This window comes from Bos javanicus, chromosome 16 (assembly GCF_032452875.1).
Source record: "Bos javanicus breed banteng chromosome 16, ARS-OSU_banteng_1.0, whole genome shotgun sequence".
Lineage (NCBI taxonomy): Eukaryota > Metazoa > Chordata > Mammalia > Artiodactyla > Bovidae > Bos > Bos javanicus.
The window spans coordinates 5,073,872-5,099,316 of NC_083883.1; the positions used below are offsets into that span (position 1 = coordinate 5,073,872).

The window sequence follows — 25,445 nt, forward strand, 5'->3', positions numbered from 1 at the left end:
ATATACCAATATGTGATATTGGTCAAGCACATATTTTGGCAGAACGTTGTTGCTAGTCATGAGGAGTAGATGTTTCCATTAATGATTTTAGTGATTCTTTCTCTAGATATGAGAAGAAATCAGGCTCATAAAATCTCCTGACAAAGTCTAACTATCTGAAGGCCTGTTGTGCTACTTTTTCCTAGAGTACAGAATGCCTCATTCCTGATCTCTACCCTAAACTCCTTTCAGGATGTATTGAAGGTCAGCAACTGCAGTGGCTAGAGACTTCATTTTTGTAGTGCCAGATTGTGTGACAATTTTCAGTTGACACCACACACCAGCTGTGTGAACCTGCACAAGTCATTCATCTTTGAGAACGTCTTCTGAAGTGTAAAATGGGGATAATACCTATCTCACAGGACTTGCATAAGATTTAAATGAGAAAATATACATAAAGTACTTCAGATAGTACCTAGAAAATAATAGACTTAATTAATGGTAATTATATTAGAAAGAGTCCTAGTTTAGGTTTTAAGAATTCGGAAATGTAGTTTCATATGTCCCCTCAGTCATGTAGGTAGAACTAAATTGGGAAGAGTAAGTGAGAAGTGACAGATATTTGGGGAAAAGATAAATATTTCTGGGGTTAGGGATTAAGAAGGAAAAACTTCAGGATTTAGGAGATATAGAACAAAGTGTCTACAGTATTGGAAGACACAAATAGATTTTATTTGTTTTGTTGTTGTTTTCAAGATTCAGAAGGATTAATAGGGGGAACTTTCAAAGCTTGGGGAAGAGAGAGAGGAGGAAGTACAGCAAGTGAAACCATGAAGGCCCCTATGGGTCTGCTGTGGGGCCCTCCCAGGTACAAATGCTTTCCATGTCACCAGTTTCTTGTCTGTAATAAATAGGCATCATTCAGCCTCTTTGACCTTCCCTGAATTCCAATGGGCAGATTCGAACAGTTGCTAATCAGGGAAGAGATAGATTGAAGAAATAAAGGAGGAGCAATCAAGAAACAGTAGTGCAGTATGGGGCAGTTACTCCTTGGAAGTAACTTGGAAGTAACACTTACTCCTTGGAAGGAAAGTTATGACCAGCCTAGACAGCATATTAAAAAGCAGAGACATTACTTTGCCAACAAAGGTCCGTCTAGTCAAGGCTATGATTTTCCCAGTAGTCATGTACGGATGTGAGAGTTGGACTACAAAGCAAGCTGAGTGCCGGAGAATTGATGCTTTTGAACTGTGATGTTGGAGAAGACTCTTGAGAGTCCCTTGGACTGCAAGGAGATCCAACCAGTCCATCCTAAAGGAAATCAGTCCTGAATATTCATTGGAAGGACTGATGCTGAAGCTGAAACTCCAATATTTTGGCCACCTGATGCAAAGAGCTGACTCACTGGAAAAGACTCTGATGCTGGGAAAGATCGAAGGCATGAGAAGGGGATGACAGAGGTTTGAGATGGTTGGATGGCATCACCGACTCAATGGACATGAGTTTGAGTAAACTTCGGGAGTTGGTGATGGACAGGGAGGCCTGGCGTGCTGCAGTCCATGGGGTCGCAAAGAGTCAGACACGACTGAGCGACTGAACTGAACTGAGATGAATTTAAACCTAAACCACCAACAGGCTTTTCATCACAAAATTCCAGGTGCATGTGGTTACAGGAATATTTTCTTAATCTATACATTTAAAACTGTTACAAACCCATTTTGAATGCTTTGATTTTTGAAGACTCAGGAATAGTTCCATTTTTTGTTTGTTTATTTATTATAGGTTCCTTATTTTGCAAATATATTAGAACTGGCTTCAAAGAGCAGGCAAGTATCTTGTATGATATTTAGCCAATCCATAATAGGTAAATCTGGCTGTAGCTGCCCTGAGAGAGACGATGGAAATATTAACCACTCTTAGGGGAAGCTTGGGAGTGTAAGCAGATAGGGTAGGATGGTCCTTGAAGAAGAACCAGGCAAGGCTTTTTTGACCGAAGCCATTTGGTGATCTAGGTCTGGCCACAATGTTTGCCCCTGAGCAGGTCTCAGTAATCAATGATCTTAAGAGAAGAAAAGAATGAATAAACATTGCCTGTTATTAGGCAAGAGAAATTGTAAAGACTCCCAGTTCTCTTTCAATGACAAAGATTAAGCTGAAGTGCTCAACAACCAGATCTACTGGAACCTAAAGGATAATGATGTTGACCTTTTATAAACTATGACTTCAATCAACTAAAGCTTGAACTCTGTCAACCACCCAAGCCCTTTCATGAATATACTTAAAACTTCCCCAGTTTTGCAGTTCTGGGAGACACTGCTTTGCGGAAGATCCCCAGTGTTCTCCTTACTTGCTGCAAGTAATAAATCCTTCCTTCTCTCTCTCTGACTTGGTTGGGTCTTGTGGCTCAACACCCACCAAGAGGTGAACTCAGTATGGAGGCTCCTGCTGGCTCCCTCACTGGGCTTTAATCCAGTCACACTGTTATGAAACAGGGGCTCTGAAGAAATTACTTGGGTCACTAAGGTCAGAGACTCATAAAGTTCCAGCATCCTCAAGGAATCCTCACTCCCTTGACCTTAAGGTTAACAGACTAAAGATAAAGGAGTCCTCTGTGCTTCCCACCTCAGGAGCAGGAAGAAGAGCAGAAATGCTTCAAGAAGGCTTATGCAGATATGTCTTGAAACAGACTTGGAAAGATCAATGATTCAGAATGAGGTAAGCAAACTTGTTGAGGCAAGTCCCATTCAAATGTTCAAGGCAGTAAAGTGGTCTGAGGTGTCCACAGAAGTACTAAGAACAATAATTAAACAGAATTTCGCAATCTTTTCCAAACCTTTTGCTGCCATGGGACTTTTCCTTCAAACAAGCTTCTGTCGGAGTCCGAATACAAACCCATGTGAAAGCAGGTTGCTCTAGTTTCAGAAGGGTCGGGGAGGGGTTGGGCACGGTTAAAAAAAAAAAAAAAGTCTATTAATAAAATTAGAAAATTGTAAATCATCATGGGAGAAAACCTTTGAATTCATATTTATATCATAGTCTAAAGAAACACTGATCAGAAAGTGAAGTTCCCCAAACCGACACTTCATTAGTTTTTAAAGTGAAGAGCTTTTGGATTTTAAGGACATTTTTACTTAAGGCTGGAGAAGGAAATGGCAACCCACTCCAGTACTCTTGCCTGGAAAATCCCATGGACGGAGCCTGGCGGGCTACAGTCTATGGGGTCGCAAAGAGTCGGACACGACTGAGCGACTTCACTTACTTAAAGGCATGGGAATAGGGAATATGATTTTTAGTCACATGGAAATGAGCCTTGGATGGAAATTTTCAGATTTAAGGACTGTGTTCTGCAGGCCCGGGGCAATGAGTCCCCAGGCCCCACCAGGTGGCGCGCATATTCGGCATTTCCAGAACGTTTAGTTCTCTAACTCTAGGGTCAGACGGCCTGCCTCGTGCTTTGTAGGTTTAGGAAATCCGATTGGATGTCACGCTGGAGAAAATAACACTTCTGTTCTTCTGTTGTAAACTTCTTCCCTTTCACTTTCGTCCCAACTAGACAAATCCGCCTAACCTTGGTGTTGCCAAGGCGTCTTAACGTTTCAGAAAAGGAAGGGGTAAAAAAAATCCCAGCCATTCCAAGCAGTAAGACCAGAAGAACCTTCTGGCGGCGTCTGGCGCACCAGGAGGAAGCCTGGGAAGCTGGAGACGTTTTAGTTTAAGGCTTCGCCAACCACGTGATTGTCTCTGGACTCAGTTTCTTCATCTTTAACATGGCTCTGAGCCATACCAGCCCGTGGCATCCGTGGCAGGGTAGTCGGACCAACCTCAGCTTAAGTTACATAATTCCTAGTTAAATCTATGTAAAAGTGGGATGTCATCTGGTATGGTTAAACGAAAACTTTCGTCGCGCCGGAAGTGTCACAGACAAAAATGGGTTTATTATTATTGCTTCCCTTCGTTAACTCATTACCCTCTGGAGGGATGCCCCCTCAGTCTGACAAAGTACCCATTTTCCCCCCTCATTCTTTTAAAATTCATATTCAAGGGAGGTTTTAGAACTCCAAGCTGAAACGTGTTAAGAGACAGATGGCCGTGAGGGGCCAGCGGCACTTCGGAAAGCGAGGGCGGTTACTTCACAAACGCTCCGTCAGAGCCTTTCTCCCTCCACAGCCCCGGCCCCCAGCCCTCAGACTGCGGCCAGAGGACCTCCGCCGCCCTGAAGGTAGCCTCCCGCTCCCTACCTCCTGAGGTTTCTCCACAGGCGCTTCCCGGAGGCGCGCCCCGCGGCGGGGAACGCTCGGCCCCGACCCCGTGCGTCACCGCGTACTAGCGCAGAGGCGTTTCCCGGGGCGTGCCGCGGTTGCTAGGCGACCGCGCCGCTCCCCCTCCCGCTTCCCTCCCTAGCTGCTCCTCTCGCTCTTCCCGACCCGGGCCAGTTCCGAGCGAACGCGCGCGGAGCGCCAGTGTCCAGACGAGAGTTCCCGGGGCAGCGTCGCGGCCCGGGAGGCAGCCGCCGCGGCGCAGGTGGACGCCGCCCGCTCGCCCGCCTCTCCAACCGCCGCCCCTCCCCCCAGCGGGGTCCCGAGCTGCGGGATGGGAGGCACGGCTCGCGGGCCCGGGCGGAAGGATGAGGGGCCGCCGGGGGCCGCACTCCCGCCGCAGCAGCGGAGGTAACGGCGCCGCGGGCGTAACGGGCTGGGGAGCCCCGGTGAGCGGGGCGGGGATGGGCGGGCTGGAGGCTGAGCGAACCCCCAGCGGGAGGGTTAGGGAAGGGGTCTGGCCCGCCGCCTTCTTCTCCATCCGCTGCCCTCCTCCCCAGTCCAGAGGGGGAGGAAGCTAGGGAAATAATTCCCACCCTGGGGTTCTCTCTGAAGCCCTCGATCGGGGATGTACGGTCAAAAAGTCCAAGAATCTGGGACTTGGTAGGGCTTCTTAGCAAACTGGAGGGGATAAACAGGGATAACCGAGGACTTTGCCGTGAGGGGTGTGGTCTGGCCTCGGGGTGCAGGTGAGGGGCTCTGCCTGGTAGGGCTTTTCTGTGGATCCTGTTTTGAGAGTTTCTCCACCTTACATTGTATTTTACACCTTAATAGAAGGGACCCCCCCCCCCACACCCGCTCCCCACTTCATTTGCATGGACACTTCCTTTGGCTCTTTATAGGAAATCTTGTAGGTCTTCCATCTGTCTTTCTCTGTAAATGTGGACGTCTGTCCTATTGTGTTTGTTTTATTCCTGCTGTTGGCAAAGAATCAGTCGCATCCAGAATTTTTGGTTCTTGTCAGTGAAGCAGTTCCCTTTAAAGACTTTATTCTATCAGAACGTGACTGTTTTTTTAAAAAGAGAACATTCCAAAAATATTTGTAGTGGGTCGTTAGGGTTTGTATTTTGAGCTTTTAAAAAACCTCTATTTCTGTAACACATTGATTAAGAAAACTCTAGAACTAATTCTGCAAAACAGTTTTTACAAGCCACTGAATTATTGCAGCGTGCTTTTAAAGATTAAAAAAGTTCTTCCCTGGCAGCTGGGTCATTATCATTGCATTCATAATATATCATGTAAAAATGATACAATGAAGTGCTGATGTGTGTTACTGGAAATCCGTGTTCTTGGTGGCAGATGAAGTACATTATTCAGGGCCATCTTGTGGATTAAAGAAATCTCCGTCTTTTGTTTTGCCTTCCAGTGGTGGAGGCAGAGTTTTAAACAGAGAAATAATCTGTAATCACTTGGCATTTAGCTTCCACCATCCACTGGAAAATTAAGTGGATAAAGATGTGAAATGCTTGTAATTTAGAGAATTTCTTTAGTATTTGCTGTAGAATTCACTGTATTTGTCTATAAATTAGGTAGAGGTTAAGTAGGTAAGTAAAGAGAAGACAGCCCTAAGAAGGCCTTTTATTACTTGCTTGTAAGACCCAGAAAGGTGTAGACTAGAACTATTCTTCGCTTTACAACTGTGTCGAAAATGGCTCAGAGAGGGAGCTGGTGTAGCCAGTTTTAGAGCTGAAATTAAAATCCATGTCTCTGACTTTGAAAATACAGTCCTCCGTCTTGTTTGTTCTAGTTAGCTTTTAGGCTTCAGTATTTAAACTAGTCTTCAAGTAGTAAGTTAAATGAGATCCTTTGATAGTCCCTATCCTTAACAACATTCAGAAAATAAGAATTATTTTCAACCATTTCAAAATACAAACCTAGAAATACTTTTATTTCTTTAGATACAAAGAGAAAAGTTGGATTTCCTCTCTTCCTTTGCTTCCTCTGTAGTTTGTGTTCATTGCCAAAATTCGAAGTGACCATTTTTTTTTCCCACCATAATCATTTTTATTGGGATATAATTGCTTTACAATGTTGTGTTAGTTTCTGCTGTACAACAATGTGAATCAGCCACAGATGCACATATATCCCCTCCCTGCTGAGCCTCCGTTGTAGGTCACCCACCCTAATCCCACCCCTCTAGATCATCACAGAGTGCCATCTGAGCTCCCTGTGCTGTATATATACTGCAATTTCCCACTAGCTGTCTGTTGTACACATAGTAGTGTATATACAGAGGGGACATTTGTTTGTATTAATTATTCTTTGTAGAAGATAAGAAGTAGTTAAAACACAAGGTGTTTGGGAAATACAAATTTATTTACTTTAGTTACTGACAGATTTTATCTGTAATCCTTTCAACTAGATTGGGGGATGGTGTCTATGATACCTTCATGATGATAGATGAAACCAAATGCCCACCCTGTTCAAATGTACCCTGCAATCCTTCTGAACCACCTCTACCCAGAAGACTAAATGTAAGTAAATGAAGTAATTCTTTGAGCTTTGATGATCCTCCTGAAAAGGAGGAAGATCTACTTTGAATAATCAAGGTACAGTTATATCTCACTGGTTAACCCAGGCTCTTCTTTTGTTTCTTCTTGGTTTCTCTTGACTTTGAAATAACAGGTTCTGAGGTCCAAGTTTAGCTTTTCAGAATGATTTTGATTTGGAACCCATGTATTTATTCCTTCCAATCACTGGGATAAACAGGAAAAAAAAATAGCATGTTACTTTTGTCTAGATAATGGTTATTTTTTTTAATAGAATGATAAATATATAGAGTGTATTATGATGGCTCATTTTAACAAAAACAAGGAACAGAAAATACCTCTGACCCTTAGAGTTATGTTTTTTCTGCAAGGTAGAAATGCAGTCCTAGCTTATTAGTACGCTTAAGAGAACCATTTTATAGATCATAAATAAAACTTAATCAGTACAGTTTGGGTTTTAATGCATTTATTCATTTTGGAGCTTGCAGGCATTTAGCTTTTGACACCATTTTATTAAGGTAATAAAAAAAACTAATTCTTATTCCCTTGGCACACATAGAGTGGTAGGGAGAGTGGGGTTTGGACAAGTTCCATGACAGGGAGAAGCTATCCTGTGGTTTTAAAATTTGCTGCATGTAATCTAATGAACAAATTGAATAATTGAGCTGACTAATTTATCAATAATTCTCCTTCATATTTCTGTTTAAGACCTAAAATTATTTCTATATAAAGAACTTCTTGCATTTTCCATAGTCCTTCCCAGCTGTTTTGTCAGCTTTGCCACTAAAAATCAACTTTTTCACAGCTTTCAAGGCTCATAATATTACAGAATATGGGCTAAATATATCTGGAAGGCCAGTAACCCTATTTTTAATCTCCTTTCTGGAGTGCAATAAGTTTCCTTTCCATTCTCTGCCAGCTTATTTTTATAATATATAAAAACTTCTGAAAACTCCAGAACCATATATGTAGTCCTTGTGTTGATGATCAGATTTCTCAGTTACTTGCTGAGAGTTAGCATATCTCTATAGGAAACTTTTGCAGTTGGTCATCAGATCAGATCAGATCAGATCAGTTGCTCAGTCGTGTCCGACTCTTTGCGACCCCATGAATTGCAGCACGCCAGGCCGCCCTGTCCATCACCATCTCCTGGAGTTCACTCAAACTCATGTCCACTGAGTCGGTGATGCCATCCAGCCATCTCATCCTCTGTCGTCCCCTTTTCCTCCTGCCCCCAATCCCTCCCAGCATCAGTCTTTTCCAGTGAGTCAACTCTTCGCATGAGGTGGCCAAAGTACTGGAGTTTCAGCTTTAGCATCATTCCTTCCAAAGAAATCCCAGGGCTGATCTCCTTTAGAATGGACTGGTTGGATCTCCTTGCAGTCCAAGGGACTCTCAAGAGTCTTCTCCAACACCACAGTTCAAAAGCATCAATTCTTCGGCACTCAGCTTTCTTCACAGTCCAATTCTCGCATCCATACATGACCACAGGAAAAACCATAGCCTTGACTAGATGGACCTTTGTTGGCAAAGTAATGTCTCTGCTTTTCAATATGTTATCTAGGTTGGTCATAACTTTTCTTCCAAGGAGTAAGCATCTTTTAATTTCATGGCTGCAGTCATCATGTGACTTAAAATACATTTTAACTAATTTTTTAAATTAAGAGCTAAGTCATTTATTAATTGATATAAATTATGTATAATTTATAAATATTTTATAAAAATCCAAAAATTTTATAAAAATTTGTAAATTTTTAAAAATAAAGTCACATAATTATTTATAATATACATTATTTTGGAAAGAATGCTAGAGAATTTGGAGATGATAATTGAATATAGATAATAGGCCATTTTAACTTTAGCACCAGCCATTAGTTGGCCAGTGCTAATCACTGTGTGTGTGTTAGTTGCTTAGTCATGTCTGACTCTTTGTGACTCAGTGGGGTGTAGCCCACCAGGCTACTCCATCCATGGGATTTTCTAGGCAGGAACACTGGAGTGGATTGCTATTTCCTTCTTCAGGGAGTCTTCCTGACCCAGGGATCAAACCCAGGTCTCCTGCATTGCAGGCAGACTCTTTACCATCTGAGCCATCAGGGAAGCTGTCTAGTAGGGCAATTAAATTGTGTTTCAGGATCAAAATGAATTTTTTTACTCTATGATACTCACAGTAATACAATTTCAGAAACACAAGGTTTTATGTTCTAACCCAATGATGTCTTTGCAAACTTTGCTGAAAAAGTACTTTTGAGGGCTTCCCTGGTGGACTAGCAGTTAAAAATCCGTGTGCCAGTGCAGGCGACACGGGTTCAATTCCTGGTCCAGGAAGATTGTATGTGCTGTGGAGCAACTAAGCCCGTGTACCACAGCTACTGAGCCAGCACCCAGGAGCCTGTGCTCTGCAACTAGAGAAAGCCCACACATAGCAGTGAAGACCCAGCTCAGCCAAAAATAAATAGATAAATTTTAAAAGAAATAAACCTTTTTTTTAAAGTGCTTTCGACGTCTTAGTGACACTTGTAGCTCGTTATGCCATGACTCCAAGACCCTGCTGCTCATTTCACAAAGGTTTTTAGCTTCGTTGTTTATCCGAGATGCCTTACATTCTCATTGTAAATAATAAATCATCTGCTCCTAGGCTTTTAATAGGTTAGCTTTGTGTTGCAGAGATTTAGGGTCGAGAGTGAGAGGGTGGTGTTCTATAACTACTTTAACATGTGTGTGGAATTGTAGATTCTTCTAGAACAATGAAAGAAAGATTTTATTTATAGCACAGCAGATTTGATACATAATTGATTCAGGCCAGTATTTGAGTTATTTACAAGAAAGGAAAGAAAGCTAAGAAAAGAACCCCTCCCTGTGTGGAAAAATTCCTTCCTGGAATTCTTCAGATGCATTGGAGATTCAGAACTTGACAATCCATGGGGGCCTAGACCTGAAGTGTTGGGTTCTATTCTGGGAGCTGTGCTTGCACAAAGTGCAGCCTCTGTTGAGAACGTGGGATCACAAGCCGTGTGACGTGGAGGTTGTGATGGGGGATGATGAGTCTACAGAAAAACAGTGGGGCAGAACAACCCTTTTAGGTATCTGAAGAGCTTTAGCGTGGAAATTTGGACACTCCTGTGTAAGTCTAGAGAGCAAAGTAGTACTTAAATTGCAGAGAGATTTAGGCTCATTTTAAGGAACAACCACGAGTCAGCAAATCCAAATGACGTCTTTATTGTAATAGTTTTATGACAGTTAATTTTCTGCTGTATATCTGTTCTTATTAACGTTCTGTACCTGAGACCCTCTCTTGATCACAAACAGAAATGAAGACCTCAAGAGCCAGGGCAGCCTTCCTTGTAGGCAGAGTTAGGTGAAGTAGCCAGGGATGGACCCTGGACCACAGATAGCTTTCCTACCAGCTTGTCGAGTTCCTAGAAAGTCATTCCTTTGGGTTAAGATACTAATCTTCTATTAAAGTTCAAATAGCTCTGGAGAGGTAGCACATTAAATTGTATAGCAAGTTGCAAGCAGGTTTTATGTGGGGGAGAAAGTGGGTGAAGTGTTTCCGTGCATCCTAAGAGAAGCCCAATCAAGGAGCCCTTCTTGGAGCAGAAGGCATATTTAATGCCAGACATCTGGTGGAGGGGGAGTCTGGAGCCACAGAGGAAGGCACCGCAGAGAGAAAAGATAAGCTAGATGGGGAAGGGAGGGTGTATCAGGGTTTAAACTTGACTGTGTTGAGAATTTTCCCTAATTGTTATCAGTATTTTTAACCTGTTTTATCATTTGTGAAGGTCTTTCCCATATATTATTAATTGATTCTCATAACATACTACAAGGAGGTATTATCAACATTTTACAGATGGAGAAACCAGGGCTAAGAAACTGGTCTAAAGGTTTTCCCTGTCCTGGGACCAACAGTTTTTGAGCAGTGTAGCCACCCCAGCCAAGGCCTCTGACTTCATATTTTTTAAGAATGTGTCCCCAAGACTTTAGAGTAAATATTTAGATGCGTTTAGGTTAGATAATAAAAATGTTAAGGAAAACTTGTTGAGATGCATGCAAATGTTCAGTTTTGTTGTGTATATCTAGCTAAAACCAAACAATTATAATTGTTCAGTTCAGCAAAGCATGTCTCCTAATAGACTGTAGAGCCTTGAGATGACCTGTTTTTTGGTGATCTCAATTGTTCACTACTGGTATAGTAGTAGTGAACATCCCTAAAAACAGGAATAATTATTTGACTTAATTGATGATAAGAAAAATGTTGCATTATATTTACATTTTAACACTTCTTGACTAGTGATCATTCTCTATTTTGGTATCAGTGATCTCTCCTGGTCCGTATCTTGCCTCTTTATTTAGAAACCCAATGTCAAAGTATGGCTACAGTTCTACTGGCTGCTTTGCTTATGTGTAAGATGGTGCAATGCCTCATTTTTGTAACTGTAGTACTCTATAAATGTTTAAATTAATTATAGGACCTAAAAGGAACAGGCGGGAACTAATATCCTGCTTTTGTAACTAAATTAGGGTCTGTCTAGATATGCTGACACTTAATTTTTTCATCCCCTTTTTTGTTTTTATTTATATTTTTATTTATATAGATGATAGATTAGGTGTTGTTTATTTAGGTCTTGTTAAAATTCTGTTTTTTAAATGTTTGGCCACTTTGGATCATTACCTTATAATTTGTATCGTATTTTAAGAGATCCTAACTATAGCTCAGAGCTCCCCTGAAATGATCGTAGAGGCTCTCAGACACATCAGGGGTACAGTTCTTCAGATCCATTAAAAAAAATTGTTTTTGGAACTATCCTGGAATTTTTTTTTGAACAGCAGATTTAGCATTTTTTTCCATTTTTTTCTTCTTAGCACCTTCTTACATTTTTCTCTTTTTCATGGTGTTTGGTTTTTTTGCTCTTTTTCTCCCATCTATTTTCAAAGAGTCTTATTTCAGAGATACTCAGTAAGTAGAATTTTCCTCTGTGTGTTACTATTCCTTGCAGAAAAAGGTGATGTAAAATGAAGTAAAAAGAGTTGAGTGCCTCTGTCGTGTAGGCTTTTGCTGAGGATGAGTGGTGTATATGTCTGTGAGCCTGGGAGAGAGAGAAGGAAAGAAGGAGGTTATCTTTATTTAGGAAAGGCCCCTTTCCATAGGGGCCTTGGATTCTCACTGTTCCTCATCAGATACAGAAAGAATCTGCCTCAGTGATCTCAAGAGTCTTCTCTGGATTAGAACTTTTGTGATTGGGTGAAGGGAGGTAGAAAGATGGAATAATTTATTTGGGGCCCCGGGAGTAGATGATGAGGCCTTGGTTGATTGCAGGCCACGATCAGCACTCAGGCCCTACTGGAGGGTTAGAGCAGACACCAGAAGCTGGCACCAAGTTACAGTAACCTTCCGACTGAGTCAGAAGCCCTGGCTTCACATCCTGCCTCTGTCCCTTTATCACTTACAGAACACTGTAATATGCATTATTTTGTTCCTGATACGTGCCCTTAAGATTTGGGAAGATACTTGAAACAAGTGTGAACAGTGTAGGGCAGTATGTATATAATCAGGTGCCAGATTATACGGCAGATGGGAAAGCTACAGTTAAGACGTGAGTGGAGCCACAGTTAGTGTGGGCTTGGAGTAGCTCTGAGTAGGAGAGAGAGGGGACGAGAATTGGGCTTTGACAGAGTATAGGATTCAAGTGGATGCGTTGAAAAGATCCTCAGTCAGAAGACACACCTGTTAGAAGGAATGTAGCATGTTTAGGGTATGGTAAGATGACCATCTTGTCTGAAACAAAGCAATATATATGTAGGGAGCCGGGGTGCCCATAAGTCACGGAGTCTAAAGATTAGCATAGCATAAGTTTCTAGGACCGTCTGCTTTTCTCATCTCACTTTTGGGTCTTTTAACTACACATCTGGACATGTTTTGTTGTTTTGTTCAGTCCAGGGGAGGATTCCTTCGTCCTTCCACTGTTTTTAGTGACTTTAACATGGATTCATTTCTCTTTGCCATAGATCACCACTGAGCATTTAACAAGAGATCCTACTCAACGCTTCCTGAATGGAGGCGAGATGAAGGTAGAACAGCTATTTCAAGACTTCAGCAACAGAAGAGCTGACAACCTTCAGTCGGATGGTGTCAACGACTCTGAAAAATGCTCTCCCACCGCTTCTCAGGGTAAAAGTTCGGATAGTTTGAATACAGTGAAATCCAGCAGCTCATCCAAAGCATCCAAAGCGGTGCCTCTGACTCCAGAACAGGCCCTGAAGCAATATAAGCATCACCTCACTGCTTATGAGAAGCTGGAAATTGTCAATTATCCAGAAATTTACTTTGTGGGTCCAAATGCCAAAAAAAGACATGGAGTTATTGGTGGTCCTAATAACGGCGGGTATGACGATGCAGATGGGTCCTATATTCACGTGCCTCGAGACCATCTAGCTTATCGATATGAGGTGCTGAAAATTATCGGCAAGGGCAGTTTTGGGCAGGTAGCCCGGGTCTATGATCACAAACTTCGACAGTACGTGGCCCTGAAGATGGTGCGCAATGAAAAGCGCTTCCATCGCCAAGCGGCAGAGGAGATCCGGATTTTGGAGCATCTTAAAAAGCAGGATAAAACCGGTAGCATGAACGTGATTCACATGCTAGAAAGTTTCACATTCCGGAACCATGTTTGCATGGCCTTTGAATTGCTGAGCATAGACCTTTATGAGCTCATTAAAAAAAACAAGTTCCAGGGCTTTAGCATCCAGTTAGTTCGCAAGTTCGCTCAATCCATCTTGCAATCCTTGGATGCGCTCCACAAAAACAAGATCATTCACTGTGACCTAAAGCCAGAAAACATTCTCCTGAAACAGCATGGGCGCAGCGCAACCAAGGTCATTGACTTTGGCTCCAGCTGTTTCGAGTACCAGAAGCTGTACACTTACATCCAGTCTCGGTTTTACAGAGCTCCGGAGATCATCCTGGGAAGCCGCTACAGCACACCCATCGACATATGGAGTTTTGGCTGCATCCTTGCAGAACTTTTAACAGGACAGCCGCTCTTCCCTGGAGAGGATGAAGGAGACCAGCTGGCCTGTATGATGGAACTTCTGGGGATGCCACCAGCAAAACTTCTGGAACAATCCAAACGTGCCAAGTACTTTATTAACTCCAAGGGCCTGCCTCGCTACTGTTCTGTGACCACGCAGGCCGATGGGAGGGCTGTGCTTGTGGGAGGTCGTTCGCGGAGGGGTAAGAAGCGGGGTCCCCCAGGCAGCAAAGATTGGGTGACGGCACTGAAAGGGTGTGAGGACTACTTATTTATAGAGTTTCTGAAAAGATGCCTCCACTGGGACCCCTCTGCCCGCTTGACCCCGGCTCAAGCATTAAGACACCCTTGGATTAGCAAATCTGTTCCTAGACCTCTCACCATTGAAAAGGTGTCAGGCAAACGGGTAGTAAATCCTGCAAATGCTTTCCAGGGCCTGGGTTCCAAGTTGCCTCCAGTTGTAGGAATAGCCAATAAGCTCAAAGCTAATTTAATGTCAGAGACGAGTGGTGGTATGCCTCTGTGCAGTGTATTGCCAAAACTGATTAACTGATGGGCAGCAGTGTGCTCAGAGATGCGTATGGATGTATTTTTAATTATCTTGCAAACCTGAAAATGGAAAGGAAAAAAAGCCCATTGGTGGATGTGTTTTTTGTCAATGTAGATTTCTTTTTTTTTAAATAAAGCAAAGCATTTTTATATGACTGTTAAAAGAACTCTTCACAAGGGCTAAATTACCTAACCAGATTGTATTGGCCATCCTGGAATATATATTAAAAGAGTTTTTATAGGTCAGTGCATCTTTTGTTATTATTGGCAGGCATCACCTTCCATATTAAATTCGGTTGGTTTAAATCTCTGCCAGAAAGTATATCCTGATCATTAACTTCTAGACTCCCTCGGCATCTGTTCAGAGGGTTAATCTGGGACATTGCCGTAGTCACAGGTGAGAGCCAAAGCTCGGTCTCTGGCCCCAGCCTGCTGTCTTGTGGGCTCCTGCCAGGTGGAAGGGCTCACAGGAGAATACGAGGTTGGAGGAGCGCCGGGATGCAGGGGGTCTCCTGGAGAAGTCACGTTGCTGCTTCCAAGCGCTCCTTTCAATTCTGTGATGGGTGCTGTTTTTATTTTATGCTGTCATTGTTTTGCCGCTGATTAGTTTCCTGGGCACTGAAAGCATTTTATAGACATCTTGTGTTTGTGCTGAGTCGCTCAGTCGTGTCCGACTCTTTCTGACCCCATGGACTGTAGCCCACCAGGCTCTTCTGTCCATGGGATTCTCCAGGCACGAACGCTGGAGTGGGTTGCCATGCCCTTCCTCAGGGGATCTTCCCAACCCAGGGATTTAACCCTGGTCTCCAACTGAGCCCGAACATTAGAGGTAACGTCAGCGTGCAAATGGCAGTTGTGCATGTCCATGGATTCTACGTCACGAAGTGACCACTATCGCATAGAGCTGACCACGGCCCCGTTACTTGGACTCCTCTTTCCAGCTGTCTGCCACCTTAATGTGCCACAGTTTTGTCACTCTCAGTGTAAACAGAAGATGATTCCCTGGATTCAGAGTGAGCTTCAGTTCTAAGAAAATCCAAAAACTAACCCGTTTCATTTTTTCTTTTATATATCCTATTTCTGTGCTAAGATTTAAACAGCGAGGGCTAGTAATAAAGTGAATTGCTAGCCAGATGCTTTCCTCAGAAGGGTGGGGAGGGACAGCAGCTAACGCACTCGCTGTCTTGTTCTCTTCCCCTGCCCTGCCTCTGCTTCTATCCTCTAGAACGGGGGTCCACCTGAACACTGTCCTGACGGGGTGTCCTGCAGAGTAGACCGTTGCTTTCTCTAATGCTGTTCACAGTGTTACCAGTTACAGTTTTAAGATGGAATTTAGTCTCTGCAGATTCCATAAGATCGGGAGGAGGCTTGTTTTGTTGGACAACACAGAAAAAGAAGGAACATGCCATGGGCACTTTGCTTCAGGAACTTTTGCCCTAAGAGAAGTTTTCCTGACAGCCACAGCACAGGCTATGAGAGCAAACGTCCGGAGCGTGGTCCCAGCCTCTCAGGTGCAAGGCCGCAGGGCAGGGTAAGGTTCAGACGGAGGCCTCAGCCTCTTAAAAGGGGATGTCCTGGTATTTCTGGGGCCTGAGCAACTGTATATTTAAAACCTTAGTTATTTGCCCTACCCCTGGTTTGCAGAAGGCAATGGAATATGCGAGTCCTTTCAGCCCTTTAACTCCTGCTGAATGCTCTGACTTGCAGAGAAGTTGTGTAGAACTCCTGCATTATCTAGGCACAGCATATGTTGAAGTGGTTTTTCCAGTTGTTATCACACAGGGAGACCTGCTGTCTTCAGCAAACTGTTAAAAGGACTGCAACCTCAAACGCGTCTGCCACGTGCTAGATTTCGATGTTTGTGTTGTCGGTGAGCTGTCTGCTTGGTCACTCAGCGCTGTGTGTGACTTGGGAGAGAAGGGAGCCTGTGGTCCGATTCTGTGTATTGAAGGGACCATGAGGTTACGGAACCCTGGGCCAAGTGACAGGATGTACACAACCCATGACACTGTACAAATTCTAGAAAGCTCTGGGAAGGTAAACGGATGTGTTTATGCCTAAATTTGGCAGCCTAGAGGGTGACGCAGAGCAGAGTCATTCAAGTTGGCATGCCTGGCTGTTGTGGGCTACTTCAAGTTTGGGGAGAGTGGGCTGCTCGAAAACACTGTGTTTGTGCCAGATGGATTTGGAGAGGTTTATGAGTGCATTTCAAGTTTAGGGATAACTGAAGCTTTTAGAAGCTGTCACACTGTGCCCCTTTTTTCCAGCCATTGTCAGATATTGCTTGGATCCCTGCCCAGCCATAGCACTGAGTAACTGAATTGGATCAGAGTTGATACAGCGATTCAGGCTGTGTATTACAGTTAATGGATTGTTCTTTAGCCATTTTCGTTATTTCAATTAAATAGGTCAAGTTGGTTGACTTATTGATTTTTAAGTTGAAAAAATCAACTGAGTTTCCACATTGTTACTGACGCAGTACAGAGCTGGGTAGGAATGTTTGTTTTATTTCATTCCTAAAATCATGGTTTTCTTTCAACGTGGAAAACTGACCTGTCCAGCTAATGCCTGCTCACCTTATTAGACTCCCTCCCACCTTCTGCTCTCACAGTGATGGATCTGTGTATCATGTGCTGTCACGATTTCTCCTTTGTTAGAGTGCAAGCTTCAAACGGGCGTGCCTGTTCATCGTGGAGCTCTGAGTTAACCGGGCGTGATGCTCCTGAGTGTGTACACATGCTGGGGGTCGTTTCCCTCCGTGTACCAGGAGTGTGCTCACCTCTTATCTTCTTTCAAATTGACCTACACAGTAAACCTCTGACCCCTGCTTTTTGAGAGAGGATAATTAGAGAAGAGTTATGTGAGGCCACCTTTTTCTGATCCAATATTTGACATTTGATGATAACGAAAAAGAAAATGTAACCATAACCTAACTATGATACAAAGATTCTGCTTCCGTCCCACAAGGGCTCCATGAAAGAAGAGAGAGTCTAGCCTGGATCTCCTTTCCTGGAGGAGATTGATTATGACCATACTAGCATGCTTTATCCCGAGGTGTTTTTGAGTTGTTTTTTTTTTTACTTAGGGGATAATTATGATACTGTGATGGTTTTCGCCATTCATCAGTTTTAATCAGCCACAGGTATACATGTGTCCCCCTCATCCTGAGCCCCCACCTCATCCCCGTGGGTTGTTTCAGAGCACTGGCTTTGGGTGCCCTGCTTCATGCCCTGAACTTGGACTCGTCATCTGTTTGACGTACAGTAATGTACACGTTTCAGTGCTCCTCCCTCAGATCACCCCCCTCGCCTTCTCCCACTGAGTCCAAACGCCTGTTCTTTACATCTGTGCCTCCTTTGCTGCCCTGCATGGAGGGTCGTTGGTGCCATCTTTCTGAATTCCACATATGTGCATTAATAAACAGTGTTTGTCTCTCTTTCTGACTTACTTCACTCTGTATAATAGACTGCAGGTTCATCCACTTCATCAAAACTGACTCTAATGCGTTCCTTTTTATAGCTGAGTGATATTCCACTGTGTACATGTACCACAGCTTCCTTATCCGTTCGTCTGCCTCTGGACATCTAGGTTGCTTCCATGTCCTGGCTATTGTAAACAGTGCTGCAGTGAACACTGGGGTGCACGTGTCTTTCAGTTATTCCTAGGTGTTTTAAGGGGAGGTGGGACAGACAGGTTAGCTAACTAATGTCATTATATTTTAGTTTTCATGACATTAAATTTGTTAAGAATGGGGTTTATTACATGATCAAAAAACTGAACAAAGGATTCAACAAAAATTTAACTGTGGAACTGAATCTATAGAAGCTGGTCATGTTGAAACTTTGTGTTTTAATTCCTGACTAGGTGTAAGTAAAGTTAAATGCTAAATTTTAGGTAGCAGGTGATACATGGTTCTAAGCTTTCCTGACTATCAAGACTACGCCTACTGCTTTAGTGAATCATGGAAAATTCTTTCTCATTTATTTTTAATGATTCCTCTTGCATCTGTTATTCAGCGTCACAAACACGGAAGTTGGCAGGGTGACAGTGATTGTTCCAGACTGCATCTGAATGCTTTTTTCTCCTTTGAGAATGAAGGATAAGTACTTATCCCAGAACACGTTTTCCTGCGTTTCTTCAGTCTCGCTGTAGAACTCTATAGCTTACTGTGCACAGAGCAATTGCAGTCCCCCACAACAGGAGCAACCTGGAGCCCTCCGGACACGGAGTGGCGAGGCCCGGGATTGGCGAGTCACGGATGCGCTGTCCCCTGCCAGGGGTCAGCCACTCGGTTTGCAACATTTCTAATCTCTTCAGTGTGCCCCACTTCATCTTCAGCCTATGCTTCCTGAAGCCCAAGATTTTAGAAGAATTTGCTTCCAAACCTGACCTTCAACCAGAATGTGATTAGGGGTAATCCTTTCAAGTGAGTCAAATTACGCCTACTATTTCAGTGAGAGAAGTTTTTAAGCAAACCCATCCATGTAAGGACTAAAAGCTCTGGTTGCTGAGAGCCATTTTCCCTGAGATAAGCCAGAGCTACAAATATATCGTCTAGACTTTGAAAGAAAGGATATGATTCTTAATATAGCTCACCAACCACTAAGTCAAGCCCAGGCTCTCATAATTTTTTCTATAACAGGAGAAGTCTGCCTGCCTGTTGACTCAGAAGATTCTTACTTTTGCTACCACACAAATAAATTAAAAAGAAAGGGCTCCCCTAAATCAGGCTAGATGGTGACCTGTGGCTATTTCAGCTCAGGATGTCAGTGTCTAACGTATCAGATTTGAATCATTTGGTATCATGGGATTTGATCACTGTTCGCTTGAAACTGCTGACTCGCTTCCTCTGGAAAGAGTAGTTTGGCATGGATGAGTCAGTGTTTTTTTTGTTTTTTCCTTAGGGTGTTTGTTTTTAAAAAAAAAAATTGCTTTGAGAATTTTTCAGCATCTAATGATGGTTTCAAAACTAAGGCTGTCAACTTTCCCAGGAGGCCATGAATGCTATACTCTGAAGTGTTCCCAGTATAATGCGTAAGTATCAGTCACTGAATTCTTAGGGCTGCAGGTACAGCCTCTCTTAACTTGGTGATAATGATGGAGAAAGAAAATGCTCGAAAAAGAAAACACTGAGATGAGAAAAGCAGTGGAGTAGAGAGGCAGCCTGTGCCATCCTTTGAGTTCTCCAGAGCGCCCTCCAGGAACTCTGGCACTGTTGTCGAGAGGGAGCTGGGGAAGCTGGTGTGGGCTCGGGGATGCCCGTCTTCAGGGAGCCCTAACTAGCAGCTCTCTTGTCAGGAGTTACCACATGTACCTTCCTGGGGCCCACGCTCAGCCTAAGGGTGAAGTCTGGCAAGCAGCTTAAGGAATGCAGCTTATTTGGGAAGTTTTGGTGTTTTTGTCTACAGGTAATGTAGCACTCCTGGAAACAGAGCAAATGGAAAGGGAAAGAATGTTCTTAGGGGCCCTCAGGCACCTTAGCTGCCACCTGCTTCTGGCTGGCCCTGGGCCCCTACTGCCTCAGCAACAGGAGCTAAGCAGATGCGGAAGAACTGCCTTCGGTCACTCTTGAATTTTCCCCGAGTTCTTGAGTTCCCCCTTCTTGCCCTGGCCTGCAGCTAGAAAAGGACCTTCCCATACTCACTTGAAGCAGCTGCATGTTAGAAAAACTAACTTCATCTGGAGAAACTGCAGGCCAGCGGGGAGTTAAAAGGATACCAGCCTTCACCATAGCGGTTTGACTTTGACACAGTGTACCCCAAGCCAGGACATGCCCATGGTTTTTTGGTTCCATTTAAGGCAAAAGCTATCTGAACTTGGAAAAGGCAGTGAAGTGACTATAAGAGCTCAAGGTGTACGGCCTGTTGCCTCAACATCCAGGAAGGTGTTCCAGTCCGGAGGCAGAAACGGGAAGTGACTGCAGTGCCAAGGGCCGATCCTGCCCTTCCTGGAGCGTGCCCACAGTTTAAGAGGCTGCCCCGCCCCGCCTCACTCCTGACGGCACCCAGTGGGAACCAGTGGAGAGAATTCTTCATCCTGCCCTGGGTGGAGCCCTGGCCTGAACCAAACTCACCTCTGCCCTCCTGGAGCCCTCTGTACAGGCCTTGTTTGGTGCATTTGTTCTTTTGACAGTGACTTCTTGAGCAACTGCTGTGTGTGGACAAAAAAGAAAAACACTCCAGTGGCATTTGTCAGGAATGAAACGCACTGGCAGGACCACAGACCATTTGTTCAGAATTTTAGAAAGCCAGACAGTGGGGTTAGAGGGAACGTCAAGTTATCTACACTCCGTTCTGGTTTCAAATCTTCAAGTGAATGGGCCGGGAAGGGGAGAGAGTTTCAGAAGAGAATGCTCTGAGTCTGTGGGGTGTTGGAGCCTTTTCTGAGCTGAAAGCAGAGCAGAAAATACGGTAGAGATGAAAGGTGTAGCGACAAGCTATCCAGTTGCCACGTGGCTCTCACTTCCCTCCGTTTCTCACTTGAGATGGGGTCGCCCTTGGGGATTCTCCAGCATGATTTCAGGTGGGGGTGTGACTCTTGCCATCCCCTCCTCAACCATCTGAAGCTACCCCACACAAGAAGGAAACGGCAGGCTCATCTCTTCCCTCTCTCGCCTTGATTTCCCTCGACAACAAACTGGCTTGTGAGCCAGCTTGCACTGCCGTTTTCTCCAGTTGCTAAATCAACATTGTTTATTCCTGTCCCATCATCAAACCCTGTCTGAGCCTAAGACCGAAGTGAATGGTGGGATGGAGTCAGGGACTTCAACCCTGAGATCCTTTCCTGCAGTTTCCGATCGGCGGTCCCACATGGTCCCCGTGCCCCTTAGCAAACCCTCTTCACCCAGGAGTCCCTTTTCTCTCCTTGGAACCCAGAGTCACTCTCTGCTTTAAAACCTCAGGCAGATTTCCAGGCAGAGTGGCTCCAGACCTCTCTGGGAGACCGCAGATGCTTCCCCTCGACCTTGCTAAAATAAGGCACCAGGGCTTCCGCGGTGCGTCTTCCTGCAGGGACAGCTGTTTCCCAGCTGCTGTGTCAACCCTGCCGCCCCTGTTACCTTAACCCAGCAGCTGCCTTTCAGAAAGAGAGTGATCCCTCTGCCCTTGATGGATTCCCAGTCTTAAGTTCTACTGTATCCAGAGGAGGGAGGTGCAACTTTAGCCGGGGAAAGCGTGGGTGGGGCTGAGAGCTCCTGACCACAGAGCTGCAGTCTGTAAAGTCAAAAGCCGGGCTGGACACCAGGGCCCCTGGAGCCCCGAGGCTCCTGGGGTGCCCTCTTTTGCTCCCAGGGGCTCCCCCAGCGGGCACCAGGCCCGACCTCCCACTTTCTCTGCCTGCCTCCCTTCTTTCAGTAAAGGAATGTGCCAGGCACTGCGCTGGGCGGCTCACACAGAAATGAGCCTTTATCCTCACTCTCAAATTCTCTGGAAAGTTAAACTGGGGTGAAGAACTGGCATACAGAGGGATGCATGGGACACCAGACACACTAAGTGCCTACGAGTCCCTCCCAGCACCTGCTCGCAGGACGAAAGGTGAGGGGGAGAAGTCCGCAGAAGATTTTTGTGGTGACTCCGCGTCCATCACCAGCTCTGACCATTCTGCCCTTGACCGCCCCTTGTCTATAGTGCCTCCTGCCTCAGCGAGGCTCTTCCCACCTGAAAATGGGGGAGACTGAGCCCCAGACTGGAGAGAGCAAATCCATACCCTGTCCCTTCGGTTAGTAGCAGAGCCAGGGTTTGGAGCCAGACTCTGCACGGCTACTAGCAAACAACCGTGTCCATTCAACACCCACCTCCAGGCAGTGTTTACACTGCGCTCCCAGCAACCCTCCTTCCCCTGGCCCCCATCCAGCTCCCCAAAGGTGCCAAAGTTGGGGGGGGGGTTATTTTTATCAGCAAGGTTGGGAAAGGGGCAAAGGCTGAGGCCGGGCAATTCAGTGGCGCCCGCTGAGGCTTAAATACGATGACAAAGCCCCACCCTGCCAACTCTGCCTGAGGACAACCCAGCAGGAAATCAGCAGCCTGTGGGCCCGGCCTGAGGGCTGGCCTGCGTCTGTCTGCCTGGAGGAAAGCCAGTCACATGAGCCAAGGCTGGTTAAAAAGAGCTCCGTCATCTGCCCGCTCCAGTGTCTCCGCTGGCGTGGGGAGCTGTGTGGGGGCGAGGGTGCCAGCTCCTCTTCGTGGGTCCTGGAGGCCAGGGAGGGGAAGGAGGAAGGGGCAACTCGGGCCACAGACAGAGCCAGCCGGTGGGACCCGACCCCAGGCAAATCCATCAGTCCTGCGTCCTGGCACCGAGTCGGGGTGATAGGTCTGGTGAGGACTGAAGGGGGAAGAGCTTGACCCCAGATCCCTGATGAAGCCAAGGGCCAGACCGTTGTTTGCCCCTCCCGCAGCGTGTGTGCACCCCTGCACCCACCCACCACCCACCGTGTATCTTTTCCTTGTGGCCTTGGCCCTGTGCGTGCGTTCCTCCCCCACCTCCACCCTCCCAGCTCAGCAGCTCAGTCTCAGCATCTTCTCCCGCCCTCCCAGACCCACGGCTGCATCTCCCCAGGCCTCAGTTTCCCCCCAGGCTGCATGTTTCAGATGCAGCTCTCAGGGCCTTCCAGGCAAACTAGGGCAGCACACAAGGCTCCCAGGAGAAGAGGGTAACTCTGGAACCGATCTCTTCACTGAACTAGGTGAGATGATTCTGCAAGCTCAGGACCTCTTTGTTCGGATCTGAGCTCCCTGAGACATTGGGGGAACCTTGAGCCAAGAGACTCCTTTGCTCAGATCCTACTGGGGAGACAAAACACCTTGGGTGGCATGGCTGGAAGCGTGCAGCCTCACTGCAGTGGGGGCTGGGTAGCAGCCTGGGGGTCACGAGGAGACAGAACTTGCTCTCTGCAGAGTGGGGAGGCCAAGGAAACAGCCTGAGCAGGCTGATGGATGGCTCCGGGTGGGAACACTCAACAACTCTGGAGGTTATTCCCGACTAGATGGTTGATTGTTCACCAGGGAGATTGGAACCCCTGAACTCCACCCCAAAATACTCCAAGTTAATGAATCTCACTGGTCCAGAAAAACACTGGGCCAACTGCAGGCACCGATGAAGAGTGGGCATCTAAAGAACACTGACAGGTACCCAGCTAGACATGAGGGTGATAAAGGTTCCCAGGGATGCTGGGTTCAATCCCCACTCAAAACAGAGGAGCTGGGGAGAGTCTGAGGAAGAGGCCACTTGCAAAATGTGGACATGTTTATATAAAACTATTGAGGGACAGCGAAGCACACACGCCATAGCCTCACAGCTAGGAGAACCACGGAGACCAGGAAGGGGCTGCAGGAGACGCCCCACCGGAGGAGGCCCTCGGTGGAGCAAGATGGCCTGCTGACCTCTGAGCAACCAAGAGGACGGACATGCTGCCCTCTCAACTCACTCCGGTGCGTCCACTGACCGAACCTCCCTGAAAGTCAGAGGTACAGAGCACAGCGGAGAAGGCCGAGGGGGGATCCAGCGGGAGGTTAGGAACGACAGCCTCCATGATGCTAAGCAGGCAACTTCATCAGCGTCAATCAACAGTTTTGGAGCATAAAACACACCAGCACTGTGCCAGCCACCGAGGGGGAAACTGCGAGAACCTGGACACCTGGGGAGGCCAGAGCAGAAATGTTCAGGGAAGCCTTCCTGGAGGAGGTGGGGACGTGAGAAGGGGCTCAGGGGACACGTAAGGCAAGGCTGGGGGAGCTTTCATTCCCGTAGCAGAATGCCACTTTGCAATTGGATCCGCCCCAGGGTCAGTTTTCAGACCTTCCCTCCCTGAGATTTTATGTCCTAGCCAGGGCCAAAGACACCCATCTGGCTAGGCTGAGTCCACATATTACTCCCCTGGGAAGGATCAATTTTCCAAACTGCCTATTTTCTCTCTGGGGTCTCTGGTTTCTCCACCTCCAAGAGTGATGTCCTAATTCATCAAAAAAAATTCACTGGACTCTGTGGGGGGGGGGTACGGGTGAGTAAAACAGACCATCTTTGCCCTTGCTGCTGCTGCTGCTGCTAAGTCGCTTCAGTCGTGTCCGGCTCTGTGCGACCCCATAGACGGCAGCCCACCAGGCTCCCCCGTCCCTGGGACTCTCCAGGCAAGAACACTGGAGTGGGTTGCCATTTCCTTCTCCAATGCACGAAAGTGAAAAGTGAAAAGGAAGTCGCTCAGTCGTGTCCGACTCTTCGAGACCCCATGGACTGCAGCCCGCCAGGCTCCTCCGTCCGTGGGATTCTCCAGGCAAGAGCACTGGAGTCGGGTGCCTCCTTGCCCTTAGGAGCTCATATTTTACACAGAACAAAAACACGTAAAAAATTATTAAAATATGTTTCATAGGAGGTGTAATGTAGATATGATCCAAGTTCTGCGGAAGTATAGCAGAGAGAGTGACTAATACCTGGAGGTTTAAAAAAAAAAAAAGACTTCAGAGAGGTCGTATTTACACTGTAAGTCCACTAGTGAGTAGAATTTGCTAGGCTGAGAAGGGAATTCCTGGCGGAGGACTTGAAGTGTGTTGAGACACAAGAGATGAAAAGACATGATGAAAAACTCAGGATGGCTAGAGTATATGATGGCAGGAAGTGAATCGGGTGAAAAAGGTTTGGGCTGGCTTACAGGGACCAAAGGGACCTTTGGAGTACACTTGAGCTTCCCTGGTGGCTCAGACGGTAAAGCGTCTGCCTACATTGTGGGAGACCTGGGTTCAATCCCTGGGTCCAGAAGATCTCCTGGAGAAGGAAATGGCAACCCACTCCAGTATTCTTGCCTGGAAAATCCCATGGATGGAGGAATCTGGTAGGCTACAGTCCATGGGGTCACAAAGAGTTGGACGCAACTGAGCGACTTCACTCATGTGGAGTACACTTAAGGATTTTGTCAGTTAAACAGGCAAATAAGGAACCAAAGGATGTTCTGATGCAGAGGAGTAAAATGAGCTTTCTTTTTGGAAAGTATTTTTCTAGAAGGAAACAGTCTTTGTTCAAATGAAAGGAATGGAATGTGAGCTAGGGATTGGGCCCTCCTGTCCTCGCCCCCACCCCATATTCCACACCTGCACCCT

At 45.8% G+C, this 25,445-nt stretch overlaps 1 protein-coding gene and 1 long non-coding RNA gene across 3 annotated transcripts in view; one reads left to right on the top strand and one right to left on the bottom strand.

Moving 5' to 3' along the window:
* The window catches only part of LOC133227514 (uncharacterized), a 28,084-nt gene extending 23,766 nt beyond the window's left edge, over positions 1–4,318 (bottom strand). The window contains exon 1 of the long non-coding RNA XR_009729855.1: positions 4,218–4,318. This is a non-coding gene — a long non-coding RNA (uncharacterized LOC133227514). The remainder of the gene's footprint in view (positions 1–4,217) is intronic.
* Positions 4,319–4,441: 123 nt separating this feature from the next.
* DYRK3 (dual specificity tyrosine phosphorylation regulated kinase 3) lies at positions 4,442–14,493 on the top strand. 2 transcript variants are annotated; one of them, XM_061382052.1, is made up of 3 exons: positions 4,442–4,646; positions 6,658–6,769; positions 12,791–14,493. In XM_061382052.1, exons 1-3 carry the CDS (start codon positions 4,570–4,572, stop codon positions 14,363–14,365), a joined length of 1,764 nt encoding a protein of 587 aa, XP_061238036.1. In that variant the 5' UTR covers positions 4,442–4,569; the 3' UTR covers positions 14,366–14,493. The 2 variants fall into 2 exon arrangements, with proteins under 2 accessions (XP_061238036.1, XP_061238037.1); XM_061382053.1 differs by having other exon boundaries at positions 4,595–4,684.
* Positions 14,494–25,445: the final 10,952 nt, after the last annotated feature.